Source organism: Lampris incognitus, chromosome 7, assembly GCF_029633865.1.
Source record: "Lampris incognitus isolate fLamInc1 chromosome 7, fLamInc1.hap2, whole genome shotgun sequence".
Taxonomy (NCBI): Eukaryota; Metazoa; Chordata; class Actinopteri; order Lampriformes; family Lampridae; genus Lampris; species Lampris incognitus.
In genome coordinates this window covers 32,177,358-32,198,748 of record NC_079217.1, presented here as the reverse complement: position 1 = coordinate 32,198,748, position 21,391 = coordinate 32,177,358, and the positions used below count along the sequence as shown (strand labels likewise).

The 21,391-nt window shown below is 43.9% G+C and overlaps 1 protein-coding gene across 1 annotated transcript in view; it reads right to left on the bottom strand.

Moving 5' to 3' along the window:
• The window catches only part of LOC130115819 (beta-galactosidase-1-like protein 2), a 57,158-nt gene that overhangs the window by 13,205 nt on the left and 22,562 nt on the right, over nt 1-21,391 (bottom strand). The window contains exons 11-13 of the mRNA XM_056283669.1: nt 12,759-12,839; nt 8,130-8,236; nt 2,850-2,996 (exon numbers count right to left, since the gene is read on the bottom strand). Coding sequence (XP_056139644.1) covers nt 2,850-2,996; nt 8,130-8,236; nt 12,759-12,839 — 335 coding nt within the window. The remainder of the gene's footprint in view (nt 1-2,849; nt 2,997-8,129; nt 8,237-12,758; nt 12,840-21,391) is intronic.

Genomic DNA, 21,391 nt, shown 5'->3' with positions numbered 1-21,391 from the left:
TTGACAAGGGCCAAATTGTGATGGCTAGACGACTGGGTCAGAGCATCTCCAAAACGGCAGGTCTTGTGGGGTGTTCGCGGCATGACGATGTCTAAAGGAAGGAGGTGAGGGACCTATCCATCTACTACCACTACTACTACTACTACTACTACTACTACTTTTGGCTGCTCCCGTTAGGGGTCGCCACAGCAGATCATCCCAGGGTTGAGGGACCTATTCATATTGTGTCAAAATAACAACCTCTCCCTAAACTTTGAGAAAACAAAGGAGATGATTGTTGAAAACAAAGAAAAAAATTGTTTTCCAAAACAGTTCAGACACCAGTTTACATCAGTGATGCCGCTGTTGAAATTGTGAAGAACTTCAGATATTTAGGCATTCAGATGTCAGAGTCCCCCTCCTGGTCTCTTAACACCAGTTGTATAATTAAGAAGGCACAACAGAGACAATACCTTCTCAGATGTCTTAAAAAATTCAAAATGTTCACAAAAAATCTGGTAAATTTCTACCAGACTATCATTCTTACTGGAAGAATACTGGTGTGGTTTGGCAACCTGAACAGCACCACAAACAACTGAGAAGAATTGTAAAAATGGCTTAAAAAATCATAGGAGCAGCACTGCCACAGCTTCAGGACATGTACACCATCCGTTGCAGAGGGAAGGCCCTAAGACTCATGGAGGACACCAGCCACCCAGCACATGGTCTGCCCTTCCTCCTTCCCTCAGGACAACACTTACAGAGCATCAGTGCTCCAACCAGCCACTTCAAAGGCAGTTTTTACCCACAGATGCTCAGAATAATGAATAGCAGGCTCCTTACATAAATTTCATTGATTTATTATTTTGTGGGATTTATGATTTATTATGTATTGTTTTTGTAATAACAAAATCAATACATAGGAAACTATTATTTCCTTATATATATATATATATATATATATATATATATATATAGTTTTAAGGGCTGAGAGAGCCAGGGCACATACATTTCATCATTGCATTTGAAGGTACATGGTACTTGATTTTACGGCACGGTGGCGCAGTGGTTAGTGCGGTCGCTTCACAGCAAGAAGGTCCTGGGTTCGAGCGCCGAGGTAGTTCAACCTTGGGAGTCATCCCGGGTCGTCTGTGGGGATATTGCATGTTCTCCCTGTGTCTGCATGGATTTCTGCTGGGTGTTCTGGTTTCCTCCCACAGTCCAAAGACATGTAGGTCAGGTGAACTGGCTGTACTAAATTGTCTCTAGGTGTGAATGTGTGTGTGTGGTGTGGTGTGGTGTGGTGTGGTGTGGTGTGGTGTGGTGTGGTGCCTGTGATGGCCTGGCGGCCTGTCCAGGCTGTCTCTCCTGCCGCCCAATGACTGCTTGGATAGGCTCCAGCATCCCTGCAACCCTGAGAACAGGATAAGCAGTTTGGATAATGGATGGATGGTACTTTTTATATGTATATGATAATAAAGTGAACTTGAACTTATATGTTGTAGTCAGTGCCTACCAAAAGTGATAAGTACAGTGACTACCAAAGGAAGGACGTCCGATGAACTGGCGACAGAGTCCTGGGCACCGAAGACCCATTGATGCATGTGGGGAGCAGAGGCTAGCCCATCTGGTCTGATCCCACAGAAGAGCTACTGTAGCTCAAACTGCTGAAAAAGTTAATGCTGGCTATGATAGACAGGTGTCAGAACATACAGCGAATTACAGCTCGCTGTGTATTAGGACTGTGTAGCTGCAGACCGGTGCCCATGATGACCCCTGTTCACTACCAAAAGCACCTACAATGGGCACGCAAGTGTCAGAACTGGACCATGGAGCAATGGAAGAACGTAGCCTGGTCTGATGAATCACATTTTCTTTTACATCATGTGGATGGCTGGGTGCATGTGCATCCTTTACCTGGGGAAAATATGGTACCAAGATGCACTATAGGAAGAAGGTAAGCCAGTGGAAGCAGTGTGATGGTCTGGGCAATGTTCTGCTGGGAAACCCTGGGTCTGACCATTCATGTGTATGTTACTTTGACACATACCACCTACCTAGATATTTTTGCAGACCAGGTACACCCCTTCATGGCAACAGTAATCCCTGATGGCAGTGGCCTCTTTCAGCAGGATAATGCACCCTGCCACCCTACAAAAGTTGTTCAAGAATGGTTTGAGGAACATAACAAAGTTGAAGGTTTTGCCTTGGCCTCCAAATTCCCCAGATCTGTCCTATCAAGCATCTGTGGGATGTGCTGGAAAAAACAAGTCCAATCCATGGAGGCCCCACCTCACAACTTAAAGGACTTAAACGATCTGCTGCTAATGTCTTGGTGCCAGATACCAGAGGACACCTTCATAAGTCTTGTGAAGTCCACCCCTCGACGGGTCAGAGCTGTTTTGGTGGCACAAGGGAGACCTACGCAATATTAGGCAGGTGGTTTTAATGTTTTGGCTGATCGGTGTACATCATTAAGATGAATACGTAGGCCTACAAACAAAGAAGAGAAGCTCTGCAGGGACACACACACACACACACACACACACCCCTGGCTTGTGCAAAACACACTTGCAAACCCACCACTTTTAGAATGTCATGATGAGAAAAAGATGTGAACGATAAATTAAATGTCAAAACCCCGTGTTTGGTTAATTCAAAAGATATCAGCTTTTTTTTTCTTTTTCTTTTTTGGAGTTGTTTGAACTCATGAATTTGCCATACCACAAGAGGAAACAGTGCATTGGTAATGCTTATGGGCATTAAGAGAGACTGGGGGAAATCCAATTAAATTTTCATAAAGTGGAGAGTGAACATATAATTAACATATAATGAATATTATTGACACAAAAGACTCCATCTTCCCTTACCAATGCTCTATCTCTGATGTTGTTCTTGGAGTTGAGGATTCCTCCACTGGTGATGGTGGTCTCATACAGCGTGTAGCCATATGACTGACCATTATTGTTATTGATAGGGAGACGCTCCATGTTCACTGGCCTCTCTGATTTCAAAGGCTGTAGCATTAACAAACAAACAAAAAATAATAGTTTAGAAGTTTGCATGAATAAGTAACATTAACCGTCTGAAATGGTTATATAACTTTTGCTGTGAGAATGAGAGGAGTGTGAACCCCTAGAAATGCTGAGCATCTCAAAACTACTTTGTAATGCTGATGCAATAGAATTTTTCCATGACAGAAAGCCTAATTAAACCTGAGACCTGTGGAGCCTCTTTACCTGGTATTTCTAACACTTATTTTAGTCAGCAACATTCTTTTGGGATACCCTTGGGGATTGAATTATGCAGTCTTTACCAGACAATAAACAACCCTTGCAATGACACAACTAACCACCTACCTCCAAACATGCAAATAGAATATCCATCTCAGACAGCCCACTCACTTTCTGAAGCTATTGACATAAGATGCTCTTCAAAAAAATAAAAAGATAAATAGAAGGTGTCTGGACGGTCAGGGCCAAAGTAATTGTCATCTCAAAGGAAGGATTTTTACAATGGGATGTGAATAACCATTGCAGTAAGTATCACAGAGACGTGCTTCATCTGTCTTCAACATAAAGAGCCCTTAGCTAGGGTTGGGTATCTTGCATTTTAGCAATTCTGATTCCATCCATCCATCCATTATCCAAGCCGCTCATCCCAATTGGGTTTGCGGGATTTTGGTTCTTATTGAATCCTAATTCTCATCAGACTTTTTGTGAAAGACACCAGTGTTTTATTTGGGGTTTTCTGTTATTGGTTGTTGTTTGGTTTTCTCTTTTACTATACATAGCTACCATTATTCTTCTGAATTCTACTTCTAATCTTACTATCACAAATATATGAACTATGCAATGTTTTATTATTATCATTTTTACCGATATTTTATAAAGAAGTGCATTTCATGTTGTTGTGTGCCCAGCACCCCATCTACATGCCATGGCTGCCCCCCCTCCACATCCACCCCAATGGTTAATAAAATCAGATTAACCCCCAATCCAATGTACATGTGGATCAGATGCTAAATACAAGACATAGTATAGGGGCATTTTTGATTGATGTTGCCTATAGGGCATCAAACGTGTCAGGACCACCTCTGAGGATATACTAAATGAATATCCTGTGAATAGCAGGGTATCAGTCATTGGTTTTATCTAGAAATGAAGACAGCTCAAAAGTTTAGAAGGAATGTAGGCTAACTCTTTCAAGATAAATCCCTTCGGTGACATTCATTCACTGCATGTGCTCATGTGCCCCTCATTCCAATGGTGAATTGAGTTTCGCCACCAGCAGCTCTAATGGGATGAACTGGAGTAGGGATAATACTGCTCTATGAACTCATATCTAAGGGAAATGTAGAACATAAATATAATTCCATATCATGCCATTTCAAAGCTGGATGTGCACTTCTTGTGTGTTGTATCTGAGTGGAGGTGCTAACAATGCTAGCGCTACTTAAATCTGGGATGATGGCTGGGGCTGGGAGAGAAATGGAAAATGTGCATTTGTTCTTTCAGACTTACATTACCAGCAGTAAGTCCTTTGTTATACTGAGGATCCCTCCTCCCTAGCATGAAATTAAGCACAATGATCACAGTTTGCTGTATTTTTTTTCTTTAGTGAAGCTTAGTCTGACATTATAGCATCTGCTGTCGCCATATCGTGAACAGTCCAGACATAATGGCAGCAGTTCCTAGCAGTTGACTTACTTTTTTAATCATCTTTTTAAAAGGTGAAACCATTTCACTTGTTTTGCAAATGCCACTGAAACACTGCTTTCTGGATTCGATAAGTGCCTTTGGAAGTCACATTTCTTAATTAATATCTGATTCTTGGAATTCTGGAACAGGTTACAAACTGTTTGAGAACAGTGAGAACTGGCTCTGTATACCAAACCCTATCCCTAAATGCATTATGCAAATGGTTGAACCTGATCGTTGTTAGACAAGAGGTAAGTATGATGATGGAACTCCCTATAAACATAGTTAGACCTTATATCTTAGCCTCTTTTTAGCTAGAGAAAATAAATCTTTACATCCATGCTATGATTTTACAATGGTCTTTTAGAACTGATCAGAAAGCAGAGCCACTTGAGCAGTTGGAGATATGTGCCTTGCTCATGAGAACGTTGAAGAATAAGTAAGCACTCAGTTTTAGTATCCTTTCACTCACACTGTGAAAAAGGATAAAAGGAGTGTAGATGTAGAGGACAGTGATGGAGGTGTTCATGTATAAAGGATATAGAGGGGTGTAGATGTAGAAGACAGTGATGGTGGTTTCCATTTAAGGCAACACGGTGGCGTAGTGGTTAGCGCTGTCGCTTCATAGCAAGAAAGTCCTAGGTTTGAACCCTGGGGTTGTCCAACCTTGGGGAAGTCATGTGTGGTCCTTTATGTGTGGAGTTTGCATGTTCTCCCCGTGTCTGTGTGGGTTTTCTCCAGGTGCTCCGGTTTCCCTCACCATCAAAAAGACATGCATATTAGGGTTAATACTCCTGTCTGTGTCCCTGACTGAGGCATGGCAAGACGAACTGGAGTTGGTCCCCGGGCGCTGCACAGTGGCTGCCCACTGCTCCTAGCTACACAGTTAGGATGGGTTAAATGCAGAGGAAGAATTCCCCCACGGGATCAAAAAAGTAGTAAAATAAATAAAAAAATGTATAAGGGATATAAAGGGGTGTAGATGTAGAGGATAGTGATGGTGGTGTGGGTCAGACTGAAGGTGGCAGTGTTGTAGTAGAACGTCTCATCCTAGCGTCTCACAAGTCTACCCAGGGAGTTCAGTTGGCTAACACTGACATGTCTTCTTTCTACTTGCCTCATATTCCATTAGTCTAATATGCTGGAAGACATGTGTGTCGCTACATGACATGGGTCCCAATATCTTTGACGTGCCCATACTAAGGAGAAGCATCACAATTTTTAACAATGTTTCTCTATATACGTTGTAGGGTTAACAATTGTAGCCATAATACTGAGCAGTTTTCTATGTGTCTCTGAAACATCGCTGAAATTATGCAGAAAAGTGTCTCCTGGTTTGCCAATAGGCTGCATTGTATAAAAAATGCAAATATCAATGTTACATATAGCTGTATAAGAAAATGTGAATAAAAATGCTATATACAGCTAATAATGTAGTATTGTTAGTGTAGTATTGTTAGGCACCTTGTAACACTGTTTAGAAAGGTGCAATATGAATAAAGTTTATTATAAAATGTATTATTGTTGTTTGCATTTTCTTTTACAATGCAGGCTATCACCAAACCAGGCAGACATAATTTCGGCAGCATCTCAGAGAAATACAGAAGACCACTCAGAATTATGGCTGCAATTGTTAACCCTACAACATATAGAGAAATAATGTTAAAAATTGTGATTGCTTCTCCTTCATATGGGTACTTCAGAGACCCTGGGACCCATGTCATGTAGCGACACACATGATGCCCAGCATGTTAGACCAATATATATGAGGCAAGTAGAAAGGCAAGTAAAGTGTGTGTTCCTCAGGACCTAGGAAAAAAAAAGAAGAAGAAGCATACATTTCCTCCCTCAAAGCGTGATGTGTCCCATTTTTTGTTGAATTTATCAACAGTTCAATCATTTCTACCATCTTAGGACCATGTCAACATATTTTCAGCTCACAGATGTTTAACAGAGTTTTACTACATCTTTAAGGACAGCTGTTAAGAGGAGAGCACTGCTTGTGGTCGGTCAATAGTCAAAATCCTGTCCCTCCAATTTTTAGGCCAGCACTGCACCATCATAACTTCCCCTCGTGATTTCTAGTGCTCCTTGTTTGATTTTTCTCAACTGACATACTTAATGTGTGATTATAAGTAGGCCTTGGCGGATATCACATGTACACTAGTCCTACAAAGCCGTACAAAGACTGCCACACCAGCCGGGTGGTGTGGCAGTCTATTCCGCTGCCTACCAACGCAGGAATCGTAATTTCGAATCCCTGTGTTACCTCCGACTTGGTCAGGTGTCCCTACAGTCACAATTGGCCGTGTCTGTGGGTGGGAAGCTGGATGTGGGTATGTGTCCTGGTCGCTGCACTAGCACCTCCTCTGGGGCGCCTGTTCGGGGGGGAGGGGGAACTGGGGGGAATAGCATGATCCTCCCATGCGCTATGTCCCCCTGGCGAAACTCCTCACTGTCAGGTGAAAAGAAGCGGCTGGCAACTCCACATGTATCAGAGGAGGCATGTGGTAGTCTGTGGCCCTCCCCGGAGCGGCAGAGGGGGTGGAGTAGTGACTGGGATGGCTCTGAAGAGTGGGGTAATTGGCCAAGTACAATTGGGAGAAAAAGCGGGAAAAATCCAAAAAAAAAAAGAAAAAAGTATGGGTCTCTTTCAGGAAAAAACAAGGACAGAGAACACCCATTACAAAGATTCATGCTTTCACTGCAGTGCTATTATTCCTGCAGCTGCTATATTTTCCTTTCACATTAAAGGATGAAAGGTATATTAAGGATGTGCTATGTGCTTAATTTACACCCAGTTTCATCATTCTAATCATGTTTGTTTGAAGAGTAATCTTTTATAATTCTGCTCTTGGTGATGCTGGCCCAGGGCCTGGGCTGTTCCGGTGGCATCTGGACACTGCTTGGCATCCTCTTCATCATATTCTTCATTAATTTTATAATTCCATTATAATTCTGTTATCCTCTTTGTATTCTCGTATTCTGTAAATTGTGTAAACACAATATCCAGCTGTCTGTCTTGGGAGAGAGATCCCTCCTCTGTTGCTCTCCCTTAGGTTTCTTCCAATTTTTTGTCCCTGTAAAAGGTTTTTTTTTCTTTTTAGTTTTTCTTTTTTTCTTTTTCTTTTTTAGGTGTTCCTTATTCAATGTGAGGGTCTAAGGACAGGATGTTGTATTGCTGCTGTAAAGCCCCCTGAGGCAAATTTGCAATTTGTGATATTGGGTTATACAAACAAAACTGACCTGACTTGACTTGAGTTGACTTTTGATTTATTTTGATAGTTTAGTAGTTTATGTGTCCTTTGTTTTGCTGCCTGTTATGTATTATTGTTGAAGACACAACAAGGAATTTGTAACTCTGTTGAGAAAAACTGCAAAGAAAAAATAAGTTAATTATGTAATGCACTTTTGGCAAGCAGGTGTGTGCGCTGTCTGCCTGTGATTCACCTTGTCAGTGAGGTGCAGGCTGTCCCACAGTGACAGGTGCTGCTGGATGACAACAGGCTGGTGGGCTCGCCTCTCCTGAACAGAGGGCACTTCAGGAAGAGGCTCCGCTGGGAGACAAAGGAGGAGAAAAGAGGTTTGTCTCTGTCATTTAGCATAACAGTTCATTTTTGTTTCTACTTTTTAATTCTGTAATTGGGACACAATCAATCTGCACACACTATAACGCCCTACATTCTTAAGAGCAAACAAATCAGTCATACATATTGAGTGTATATTTATATTCACTCGCACACACGCATTTGTTTTTCTATTCTTGTGAGGACCCTCATTGACTACATTAATCCCATAGCCCTTAACCATAATCATCAGAACTACACACCTAACCTTGACCCTTACCCTAACCTTAAACTAATCCTAATTCTAACCCATATCCCTAAACCCAGGTCCTAACCTTAGAACAGGCTCTTAAATAAGTGAGGACTGGTCAAAATATCCTGACTCATACAGTTAAAAACTCAAACTGGTCCTCACAAATATAGCTGAACAAGAGTTTTTTACAGAATGTTCATTCATTTAACCTCTGTCTGGAAATTACCGAAAGGAATAAACATCAAACAAGGACCTACTCCCACAAATGCACGGCACACACACACACACACACACACACACACACACACACACACACACACACACACACACACACACACACACACACACACACAAACACACACACGAGGTGTGAGAGAGAGAAAAGAGTAGGTCAGAAAAAAGGTGTTTTACTGCAGCTGCTTGTGAAATGAAATGTTAAACCACATTAATGTGGGCATCCGGGTAGCGTAGCAGTCTATGCCATTGCCTACCAACATGGGGATCGCCAGTTCAAATCCCCGTGTTACCTCCGGCTTGGTCAGACGTCCTTACAGACACAACTGGCCGTGTCTGCAGGTGGGAAGCCGGACGTGAGTATGTGTCCTGGTCACTGCACTAGCGCCTCCTCTGGTCAGTCGGGGCGCCTGTTCGGGGGGAGGAGGAACTGGGGGGAATAGCGTGATCCTCCCATGCACTATGTCTAAGTTTTGTATGCGAAACGCCTCACTTTCAGGTGAAAAGAAGCGGCTGGCGACTCCACATGTATCAGAGGAGGCATGTGGTAGTCTGCAGCCCTACCTGGATCAGCAGAGGGGGTGGAGCAGCGACCGGAACGGCTCGGCAGAGTGAGTTAATTGGCCAGATACAATTGGGGAGAAAAAAGGTGGAGAACCCACATTAATGAGTCTCATGTTAATTTACAACAGAGTAACAATTTGTGTGTGATAATAAGCGGAACAGACTGGTTATTTGCCTAAGAAACAGATTATCATACAGAAAGTAAGGGAACCTATGCATTTCTGAGGGACCCTGAGGTAGAGGTGAAATGAGGCAGGGGGGGTGATTAGAACAAGTTTATATTTAGTGCTCCGCAAATCAGATTCTCAGATTCAGATTGAGCAGATTCAGAAAATAACAATGAGTGACCTCTGCGAGATATACTTTGCGGGCTTATCCTGCAAACGCTGAGCTTTAAAAGGCTCTTTATTTTCAACCTGACCGTCCAGTTGGAAGCATTTCCATCCTCTCATGTACAAGCTGTCATTCTCCTGCCGCCCATGAATCCGTCAATACCAGTCATAAAAGTAACCTGTCGCTTGGGAACGGTTTGCTGCTTTTAAGGAACCTTGGGTAAACCATTTGACCTACACAGTCACAGAGAGTGTGAGCAGCAGGTGCTCCCTCTCACAAAGACCTCTCTTTACAGCCATTAATAGCTGATGTGCTTAAAAGGTGTTAAGAAGATTTGGAGGAACCAGTAGTCCCTCTTGGGAGGAGTTTGACATCATTCTTTCACCGCTGAGTGTAAACAGCTGGATTACTGAAGGACAGCAGTGAGAATGACGGTCATACCTTTTCTCTAAAATGGAGCGTTCTGATGCTTAAAAACCACACTGACTGTGTGTCAAAGCTGAGAAGGGTGAAGTGAGAAAGACTGGGCATAAGAAATCAGCACTGAGGCTGTCTGGGTAGCATGGCGGTCTATTCTGTTATCTACCAACACGAGGATCACCAGTTCGAATCCCCGTGTTACCTCTGGCTTGGTCAGGCATCTCTACAACAACTGTTCTGCGGGTGGGAAGCCGGATGTGGGTATGTGTTCTGGTCACTGCACTAGCGCCTCCTCTGGTCAGTCAGGATGCCTGTTCAGGGGGGAGGGGGAACTGGGGGAATAGCATGATCCTCCCACGTGCTATGTCCCAGGGCCCTAGAAAGAGAGAGTTACATCAGTGAGGGGTCAGAACGCGAGAGGGTCACGTGGGTCATGTAGCTGCCGAATAGTTCCAAACGAAGCTTGGCGGGTCATTTAAATGAACTGATTAGCCACGATTTCTGGTAACTACTAACCAATATTTTCAGATTTTTACATATAGATATAGATATATTCCAATGTGACACATATTCTATGCGCACTGTTTGGAACTATCCGGGGCTCCCAAGATCCGCCATTGCTGTTAAATAATTGGCCCATTGACGTCTACGGAGTTGACGTAACTCTCTCTTTCTAGGGCTCTGCTATGTCCCCCTGGCGAAACTCTTCACTGTCAGGTGAAAAGAAGTGGCTGGCAACTCCACACGTATCGGAGGAGGCATGGGGTAGTCTGCAACCCTCCCCGTATCGGCAGATTGGGTGGAGCAGCGACCAGGACAGCTCGGTAGAGTGGGGTAATTGGCCGGGTACAATTGGGGAGAAATGGGGGGGGAGAATCCAAAAAAGAAAAAAAAAGAAATCAGCAGTGAACAGATTAAATATTTGTTCCATTATTTGTTTTGATCCAACGATAAATCTAGGTGTTTGTTTTTTTTTGTTTTTTGTTTTTTGCCTATCAGTGAAACAGAATCCAGGGTTAAGTTAAATGAGAGACATGTCTTTCAAACCTGATATTTTTTCATACTGACATTGTGCCAAGTCTTAATATCTGTTTTGTGTTTTTATTTGAATCTCATAAAGTCAACCTTCTAACTATGCACATACAAGAAAGTGTTTGCTGTGATCAGAGTGCATGCAAATGGCATGATGGAATACTATTGTGTTGTTAACATGCATTATGGTGCACTGACATCATCGATGGGGAAAAGCTATATATAGCTTTGTATTGTAATATTAACAACCATGAGCTCAGAAGAGATCTCAATGGAAAGATGACATATTCTGTCAACAGGTCTGTTTCATGCCTATCTGACCTGAAAGAGGAATCACTCCTCTGATACTCTTCCTGAGGTTTCTTCATTCATTCTTTACCTGAAAATTGTTTTTCTATTGCATTTTTCTGAAAATGGCTTTGCTGTAGCGTTTTTTCCCCATCTGAATTAAGGGCCTATGTCAACCATCGTTTTGTACTGTAGGGCAGTGGTTTTCAAACGGATTCTCAAGTACCCACAAGTTATTGAATTGTCTCAATACAACAACTTTTCCAATTGGATTCAGCCATGCCAGACCATGTTACTAGTCTTTATTGTAATGCCATGCTGTTGTTACATGTGGTACTATTTTTACTCGCCACATTAGCTGGCTATTGAGGTCGGCAAAAGCAGCAGGTGTCGATCTGTGTGGCGAAGTTAAATGGTGTGGAAACCATGGTCATTCGGCACAAACCGGCTCTGTGCTAGTCGGGTTTTGGGGCGCACAGAGACATATGGCAGAATAGAAAACCAGCAGTACCGTAGATCCCTGAGGATCAAATTGAAAACCACTGCTGTAGGACATCTACCTGGTTTTCACTGTGTAAATGTAAAGCCGTCTGAGTGTGATTTAGTGCTACACAAACAAACCTGACTTGACCATTCCCTGAACAATTTTATCATGAAACACCAATGTTAAGACATTTAAGTGATGGGTGGATATTCAGGAATGGATATTCATGCAGAATTATGCAAAAATAATGCTCCTTACTGCGGTGCCATAGGCCACGGGGTGACTCACTCGGCGCATGCGAGTTGAGAACCAAACAATCGTAAGATATCTCGTTGATCTAATTAGAAAATGAGGTCAAGTGTTTGTGATTGCTGAAGAGACGAAAAGGCCTTACCAGACTCCCTCACATATCTAGATCACTGCACATCGCTCCAGACTACAGAACATAACAATCCATCACAAATAGGTGGCCTTTCACAATTTTGGTCACTAGAGGGTTGGGTAAGTTAATGTCAAGTATTCAATCTCCGGCCGCAAACACTTTGTTTCTACGCCTGGCCACAAAACACTTGGGGCTTCTACTTCCAACCACAAAACAGCAGTTTATAAAAAAGAGAAGATTGGATAAGTAATAAACTTGACAGGATGTCCAAGTGTGGGAAAAAAAATCTTTGTTTGTGGATAGTAAATTAGGGTTTCTGTCTTGGCAGTGTATTTCATGCACATTTACAAACACAAACTGAAACCATTCTTGTAATCACAGGCACACTTATCCCATATTTATCCCATATTGGCCATCACAGAATAGGCTTTTTATGGATTCTGGATGGGTGTTGGGGGGGGGTAGAAACAGAGAGGAAAGAGAGAGAGAGAAATGCAAGCCCTCTCACAGTGACAGCACTCACTGTTGTAGCGGCTGAATAAATTCCTCAGAAGATGGTACTTGGTGGTGTAATCCCCAGCCTCGGATAATGGAGCATCGTAATCTGAAAGATAATGCACTATCAGAGAAGCAGGCACAGGAGCCAGGGGGAGAGGCAGGGATGCCTCTCCCCCTGGTAGATGATTTCACCGTTCTCCCCTATCAAACATCTCAGACATCAGCGGCATGAGACATTTTGGGTTATCTTGACACAAAAAGCAGGTGTTTTTTTTTAGTTTTTTTTTTTAAGCAGAGAGGTAAGAGGTATTCAGGGAGGTAAATAGAGGCATGAAGGCTGCTAGAGGTCAGAGGTGGCCATCACTTCTGTTGAGCATTTTCACAGAGCCCTCTTCTATCCCATGGATCGAGGTCATTACAATATTAAGAGCCCTCGAGGAGGACATAAAACCCATTGTACCATCTTTCATCTACATTTCTAATGCATTTTATTGGGCAATGAATTCATTATTGTGCAGTATTTAAATCCTAAGGCATATTAAGGTCAGAGGCTCCCAAAGAGGAATAGCACCATCTATGGGCATCGAAACCATCCATTTTACAGATTGTCTAAATTGCTTAGATGCAGTCCTTATAGGGTAGAATGAGTAGGATTTTTCTAAAAAAAAATCAATGTATAGACTCATACAAAAAAAATCCCTCTCAATCATAACTTATGAGCCAGTAGACGTGTTTGACGGTGTCTGTATCTGCAGAGACCCTGTCTTCTGCCTGTGTTTTATTATTTTGCTGTGTACGGGATGTTTCTGGGCATTAATCTTTGGGCAGCGGGACACTATAAAAATGTTGCGACCAGGTGCCAGGTTGAGATCGTAAAGCACACATCCAAGAGGAAGCTACAACTATGGCTGACACAACACTGAAAAGATGCAAATATAGCAAGGGAAATGCCAAGCAGACAAAGGTCATTCCGAAATGAGACTGAATCTGGGGTTGGCTTTCACCCGCTGGCGAGCACTGAAGAGGATGGGAATGAAGTGCGACGTGGAGTTAGCCTGTACACTGGGGTGTGTTCTGGTAACTGTGGTCAGGGGGCGTGTTCCTCTGGTGATGTTAAGCCGGGGAGGAGGGGTCAACTTTGAATGTTGTGTTTACAATCCGCAACCGACAAATCCTACTTATTCTACCTTTAAATAATTACCAACATTCTTAAAACAGCATGTCAAAACCCCACACCATTAATCCATTTGCTCAAAACACTCATTTCTGATTGCTTTTACACAAAATGCAATTGTAAAGCACATGTTTGCCAGCCCTTAAACACAAAATACAATTGTAAAGCACACGTTTGCCAGCCTATAAACACAAATATCAAACCATTGACAAAAAATAAAAAAATCAGTGAAGTAAGTCTTGCTAATAAAAAAGGATGATATTGTTTCAACTGAAACTCTATCACTCTCACATGCATGTGATATACATATACACACACACACACACACACACATACACACACACATATATATATATATATATACATACATACACACACACACACACACACAAAACAGGCTTGTACTGCTATGTATTTAAACTTTTTTTTTCCTGCATCTGTATTGATATTCCGCTCATTAGTTGAGCCCTTCTATCAACACCATTGACAGTTTCGGAAAACCACACATACACCTCTATTCCTTCCATCCTCATGTAACAAAGGCACATGAGCTTAAATACTTGGGGTCAACTATACAAAGTAATGGGGAGTGCAGAAGAGAGTTGGAGAAGAGAGTGCAGGCAGGGTGGAGTGGGTGGAGAAGAGTGTCAGGAGTGATTTACAACAGAAGGTTACCAGCAAGAGTTAAAGGGAAGCTTTACAAAATGGTTGTGAGACCAGCTATGTTATATGGTTTAGAGACAGTGACACTGACGAAAAGACAGGAGGCAGAGCTGGAGGTGGCAGAGTTGAAGATGCTAACATTTTCATTGGGAGTGACGAAGAAGAACAGGGTTAGGAATTATTATATTAGAGGGACCGCTCAGGTTGGATGGTTTGGAGACAAAGCAAGAGAGGCATGATTGAGATGGTTTGGACATGTGTGGAGGAGAGATGCTGGGTATATTGGGAGAAGGATGCTGAATATGGAGCTGCTAGGGAAGAAGAAAAGAGGAAGGCCAAAGAGGAGGTTTATGGATGTGGTGAGAGAGGACATGCAGGTGGTTGGTGTGACAGAGGAAGATGCAGAGGACAGGAAGAGATGGAGACAGATGATCCACTGAGGCAACACCTAACGGGAGCAGCCGAAAGTAGTAGTAGTAGTATATATATATATATATATATATATATATATATATATATATATATATATATATATATATATATATATGTATGTATGTATGTATGTATGTATGTATGTATATGTATATATAATTTTCTTTACTTATCCACAGCAAAATCGTCTTATTATTCAAATTTAATTAGATCAGGCGAAGGGAACACTAGAGCCCTGTTTTCCATGGTAAACAATATTTTACAGCCACCAGACACTTTTGCACCTCACCTGTATTCAATTGCTCAATGTAACACCTTCATGACCTTTTTTAATGCCAAAATTGAAAATATTCATCAGCAACTGAGCTTGCCGAACAACGCCCCATACAGTTCATCTTATTCACCCTTCTATGTTCCTTTCTCTTCTTCACTGTTGTTTTAAACTCCCAACTGTTGCTGAAAATCTGCTCTTATTTGTAAATCCAAATCATCTACCTGTCAGCTAGACCCCTTTCTTCTCATTTAGTAAAAGCCTGTCTACCTTCTCTATCCTCTTTAATACTGATATCATACATTCCTCTCTTACCTCTGGTCTTGTTCCCTCATCTCTCAAGACAGTTGCAATAACTCCAATATTCAAGAAACCTGGTGCAGACCCCAACAATTTGAATAATTTTCACCCAGTCTCAAATTTACCATTTCTTTCTAAAACTCTTGAAAGAATAGCCGCATCTCAGGTACACACTCACTTAATGCACAACAATCTGTTTGAACAATTCCAGTCTGGTTTTCGCTCCATGCAAAGTATGGAGACAGCCAATAATGATCTGTTGATGGCAGCTGACTCTGGACTCTTAACCATACTTGTGCTTCTTGACCTGAGTGCAGCCTTTGACACAATCTCACATAACATCCTCCTAGAGAGATTAGCTTCCATTTGAATGACTGGCACCCCCCTTGACTGGTTTAGATCATATCTCTCTGGCCGCACTCAGTTTATTCAACTTAAAAATTTGAGATCACAGTCGTTCCCTGTTACTACCGGTGTTCCCCAGGGATCTGTATTGGGACCCCCCATTTATTATTTACCTATTATCTCTTGGCCATATTTTCAGGAAATTTGGCATTCAATTTCAGCGTTATCACCCAACTTTATCTTTCCACCAAGCCTACCTCCACTTTTCCATTTCTGACTGCTTACTAGAAATTAAATCCTGGTTTTCATACCACTTCGTCAAACTTATAGTGATAAAACCGAGGTCCTCTTAGTAGGTACTAAAGCTTCTTTGGCTAAACCTGATAGTGTTTCCCTAACTATTGACAATTCTATAGTTCCCCCATCACCTCGGGTTAAGAGTCTGGGTGTCATCTCGGACAGCACGTTATCTTTTGAAGCTCAAATCAACAATGCTATTCGGTCTGCATACTTCCACCTACAAAATATTATTCATCTTCGTCCATCACTTACACCAAACACCACTGCCATACTCATTCACACCCTGGTTACATCCTGTATTGACTACTGCAATTCTATCCTCTTTGGTCTTCCCCTCAAGTGTGTTCATAAACTTCAATTGGTCCAGAATTCAGTTGCCCGTATCATTACCAGAACTCCTTCCATAGATCATAACACTCCTGTTCTTCAGCAACTCCATTGGCTCCCTGTTAAATACCGTATTGACTTCAAGATACTGCTTCTCACCTTTAAAGCCCTTAATAACCTAGCTCCTTCATATCTTTCTGAACTCCGTCATATCAACATGCCCTCCCGCACTCTCAGATCCTCTTCTGCTCTGCAACTCACTACACTATTGGCCCACTTGACTACCATGGGGTCTAGAGCTTTCAGTCATTCTGCCCCTCACCTATGGAACTCTCTCCCCAAGCCATTCGCAACATTGACTCTCTTTCAACCTTGAAATTCCATCTTAAAACGTACCTTTTCAAACTGGCATATTCAGTCTAATCCATGTTTCATTGAGTTTTCTGCAGATGCTAATTTTATATTTATCTGTTGTATTAACTTTTTATTGTCTACCCTACTTTGTTTTGGTTTTATGCTGTCTGATACAGTGCTACTTGTTTTTTGTTTTGTTTTTTTAAGTGTGTTGTGTAAGGTGTCCTTGAATGCTCTGAAAGGCGCCCACAAATAAAATGTATTATTATTATATATGTGATATAGCTATATGCGTGTGTATGTGTATATATATATATATATATATATATATATATATATATATATATATATGTGTGTGTGTGTGTGTGTGTGTGTGTGTGTGTGTGTGTATACACTCACCGGCCACTTTATTAGGCACACCTGTCCAACTGCTCGTTAACGCAAATTTCTAATCAGCCAATCACATGGCAGCAACTCAATGCATTTAGGCATGTAGACATGGTCAAGACGATCTGCTGCAGTTCAAACCGAGCATCAGAATGGGGAAGAAAGGTGATTTAAGTGACTTTGAACGTGGCATGGTTGTTGGTGCCAGACGGGCTAGTCTGAGTATTTCAGAAACTGCTGATCTACTGGGATTTTCACACACAACCATCTCTAGGGTTTACAGAGAATGGTCCGAAAAAGAGAAAATATCCAGTGAGCGGCAGTTCTGTGGGTGAAAATGCCTTGTTGATGCCAGAGGACGGGGGAGAATGGCCAGACTGGTTCGAGCTGATAGAAAGGCAACAGTAACTCAAATAACCACTCATTACAACCGAGGTATGCAGAAGAGCATCTCTGAACGCACAACACGTCGAACCTTGAGGCAGATGGGCTACAGCAGCAGAAGACCACACCGGGTGCCACTCCTGTCAGCTAAGAACAGGAAACCGAGGCTACAATTCGCACAGGCTCACCAAAATTGGACAATAGAAGATTGGAAAAACGTTGGCTGGTCTGATGAGTCTCGATTTCTGCTGCGACATTCGGATGGTAGGGTCAGAATTTGGCGTCAACAACATGAAAGCATGGATCCATCCTGCCTTGTATCAACGGTTCAGGCTGGTGGTGTAATGGTGTGGGGGATATTTTCTTGGCACACTTTGGGCCCCTTACTACCAATTGAGCATCGTGTCAACGCCACAGCCTACCTGAGTATTGTTGCTGACCATGTCCATCCCTTTATGACCACAGTGTTCCCATCTTCTGATGGCTACTTCCAGCAGGATAATGCGCCATGTCATAAAGCTCGAATCATCTCAGACTGGTTTCTTGAACATGACAATGATTTCACTGTACTCAAATGGCCTCCACAGTCACCATATCTCAATCCAATAGAGCACCTTTGGGATGTGGTGGACTGGGAGATTTGCATCATGGATGTGCAGCCGACAAATCTGCAGCAACTGCGTGATGCTATCATGTCAATATGGACCAAACTCTCTGAGGAATGTTTCCAGTACCTTGTTGAATCTATGCCACGAAGGATTAAGGCAGTTCTGAAGGCAAAAGGGGGTCCAACCCGGTACTAGCAAGGTGTACCTAATAAAGTGGCCAGTGAGTGTATATATATATATATATATATATATATATATATATATATATATATATATGTATATATGTATACACACACACATATATATATATATACATACATATACACACACACATACAAACAAACATACATACGTACATACATACACATATATATATATATATATATCTTGATATATATATATCAACACAGATACAGGAAAAAAAATGTAATGCATTGCAGTACAGGCCTGTTTCATGTGTCTCACACTCATCAGCTGTCTAAGTATGGTATGTAAGGTAAATTTATATATATATATATATTGTGGCGGACACCAGGGGCCTCTCACCCAGCAGGACTGTGAGCTTGGGGCGTGGTTTACGTTCCCGGGCTGGCCGGTGCAGGGTTGTTCCTGCTGCAGTTGGTTTTTGGAGTTGCGGAATAAACATCAGACTCGCCTTGGTCTCATGTGTTTTTCCTCATTCCTGCCACATTGGTGACCCCGAATTGAACATGTTTGGAGCAGAAGATGAGCGTGAATCCACTTCGGCCACACCGCCCCAACTCTTACAGCCGGCCGTTCTCACCGCGGCTGTGAAACTCCCAGATTTCTGGCAGAGCGACCCGGCCTCGTGGTTCCAGCATGTCGAGGCGCTGTTCCACCTGCGCGGAATCTCCGCGGACGACTCCAGATACTATTTGGTCGTCGCTGCGCTGGATCAGCAGTCCACACGCCGGGCCATGCAGCTGTTGCGCGCCCCCCGCAACACGATAAATACGTCGCCCTCAAACATCTTCTGCTCCGGAGGTACAGCCTATCTACCGCGGAGAGGGCAGATAGAATCCTTTCCCTATCCGGTTTGAGCGACGGGACGGTTGTGGATCTCATGGACAATATGCTGTCGCTGCTAGGCTCAGACGAAGGTGGGTTCCTTTTCCCACACGTTTTCCTGCGCCAGCTCCCGTCTCCTGTGCGCGCGGCTTTGGCTACCTCCCCGTGTCTGGCCGCTGGTGACTGCCGAGGTTTGGCTGAGGAGGCCGATCGGGTCCTGCTGGCTACCAGACGGTTCTCTGTGCAGAGTGTGGCATCGGAGCCTCTGCAGCCGACGTCGGAGGACGCGGACCCGGCAGTGGTGGCTGAAGTGACTGCCCGGAGACGGCGCAGGAGCGGCCTCTGTTTCTTCCACCAGCGGTTCGGCGGCAAGGCGAGGCCCTGCGTCCCTCCGTGCATGTTTGAGGCGGCGGGAAACTCCAGGGCCAGCGCTCAGTAGCAGCTGTGGGCGCTGGCGGTCGTAGTGAGCTGCTCTTCATTAAGGACTCGATGTCAGGAAGACGGTTTCTGGTGGACTCAGGCTCGCAAAAGAGCCTAATCCCTCTTGCTAAGACAGACAGGTCGGCCGAATGCGGCGGCCCACATTTAAGTGCAGCTAACGGTTCGTCCATTGCGACGTTTGGCACAAGGTTGGTGACTGTTTGCTTCCACGGGCGCCATTTTGAGTGGGACTTTGTAGTGGCCGCCATTATGGTTCCTATTATCGGCGCGGATTTTCTGTGTGCTAATGGTCTGCTGGTTGATGTTACAAACCGCCGTTTAATTGATGCTGTGTCTTTCGCCACTGTTCCGTGCGAGACAGGGGGAGCCGGGCCGTTAACACACGCTAACTTTTTAGCATTAGGGGATGTTTTTCAGCGTTTGCTGGCGGATTTTCCATCGGTGACTACGCCTGCCTTTTCCACCGCGGTTACTAAACACGGGGTAGAACATTTCATTCCCACTCTGGGACTGCCAGTTTTTGCGCGCGTGCGCGGCGCCTCGACGCGGTAAAATTGGCTACAGCCAAGGAGGAGTTCGCCATCATGGAGCATCTGGGTATAGTGAGGCGTTCCAACAGCCCGTGGGCCTCGCCGCTCTACATGGTGCCCAAGGCGGATGGGTCGTGGCGGCCTTGCGGCGATTTTCGCCGCCTGAACAACGTCTCCGCCAATGACCGCTATCCCATCCCACACATACAGGACTTTTCCATACGCCTGGCAGGTACCACTATTTTCTCTAAGGTGGACCTGGTGCGCGGCTATCATCAGTTTCCCGTGCGCGCAGAGGACGTGCCCAAGACCACAGTGATCACCCCGTTTGGGCTTTTTGAGTTCATGCGCATGCCTTTTGGCTTGAAGGGGGCTGCGCAAACCTTTCAGAGGCTGATGGACTCGGTGTTGCGTGACCTTGCTTTCGTGTTCGTTTATCTCGACGACATATTAGTGGCCAGTCCGTCAGCTTAAGAGCACCTGGCGCACCTGAAACAGGTTTTCCGTCGTCTGGACGAACACGGCCTGATAGTCAACCCGGCCAAGTGTCAGTTTGGACTGCCGGTGATTGACTTCTTGGGTCACCGCATTTCGCCGCAAGGCGCGGTCCCGTTGCCTTCTAAGGTGCAAGCGGTGGCGGAATTTCCCCGCCCAGTCTCTGTTAAGGCATCGCAGGAATTCTTGGGCATGGTGAATTTCTATAACCGTTTCCTCCCTCGCGCTGCCCACCTCCTTCAGCCACTTTACGAAGCCCTGCGGCTTAAGAAGGCTAACGACCCTGTCGACTGGACTCCCGAACGGGTCCAGGTCTTTGACGGAGCTAAGTGTGCCCTGGCTAACGCTGCCCTCCTCGCCCATCCCACACCCACGGCGTCCATAGCTTTAACAACCGATGCGTCTGACATAGCCGTGGGGGCTGTGGTTGAACAGCGAGTGGCGAATGCGTGGCAGCCACTCGCATTTTTTAGCCGCAAACTGCGGGATAGCGAGCGCAAGTCCAGCGTTTTTGACCGGGAGTTGCTGGCACTGCACCTTGCAACCCGGCATTTCCGCTTCCTGCTGGAGGGTTGCCCATTCACGGCTTATGCGGATCATAAGCCGCTGACTTTTGCC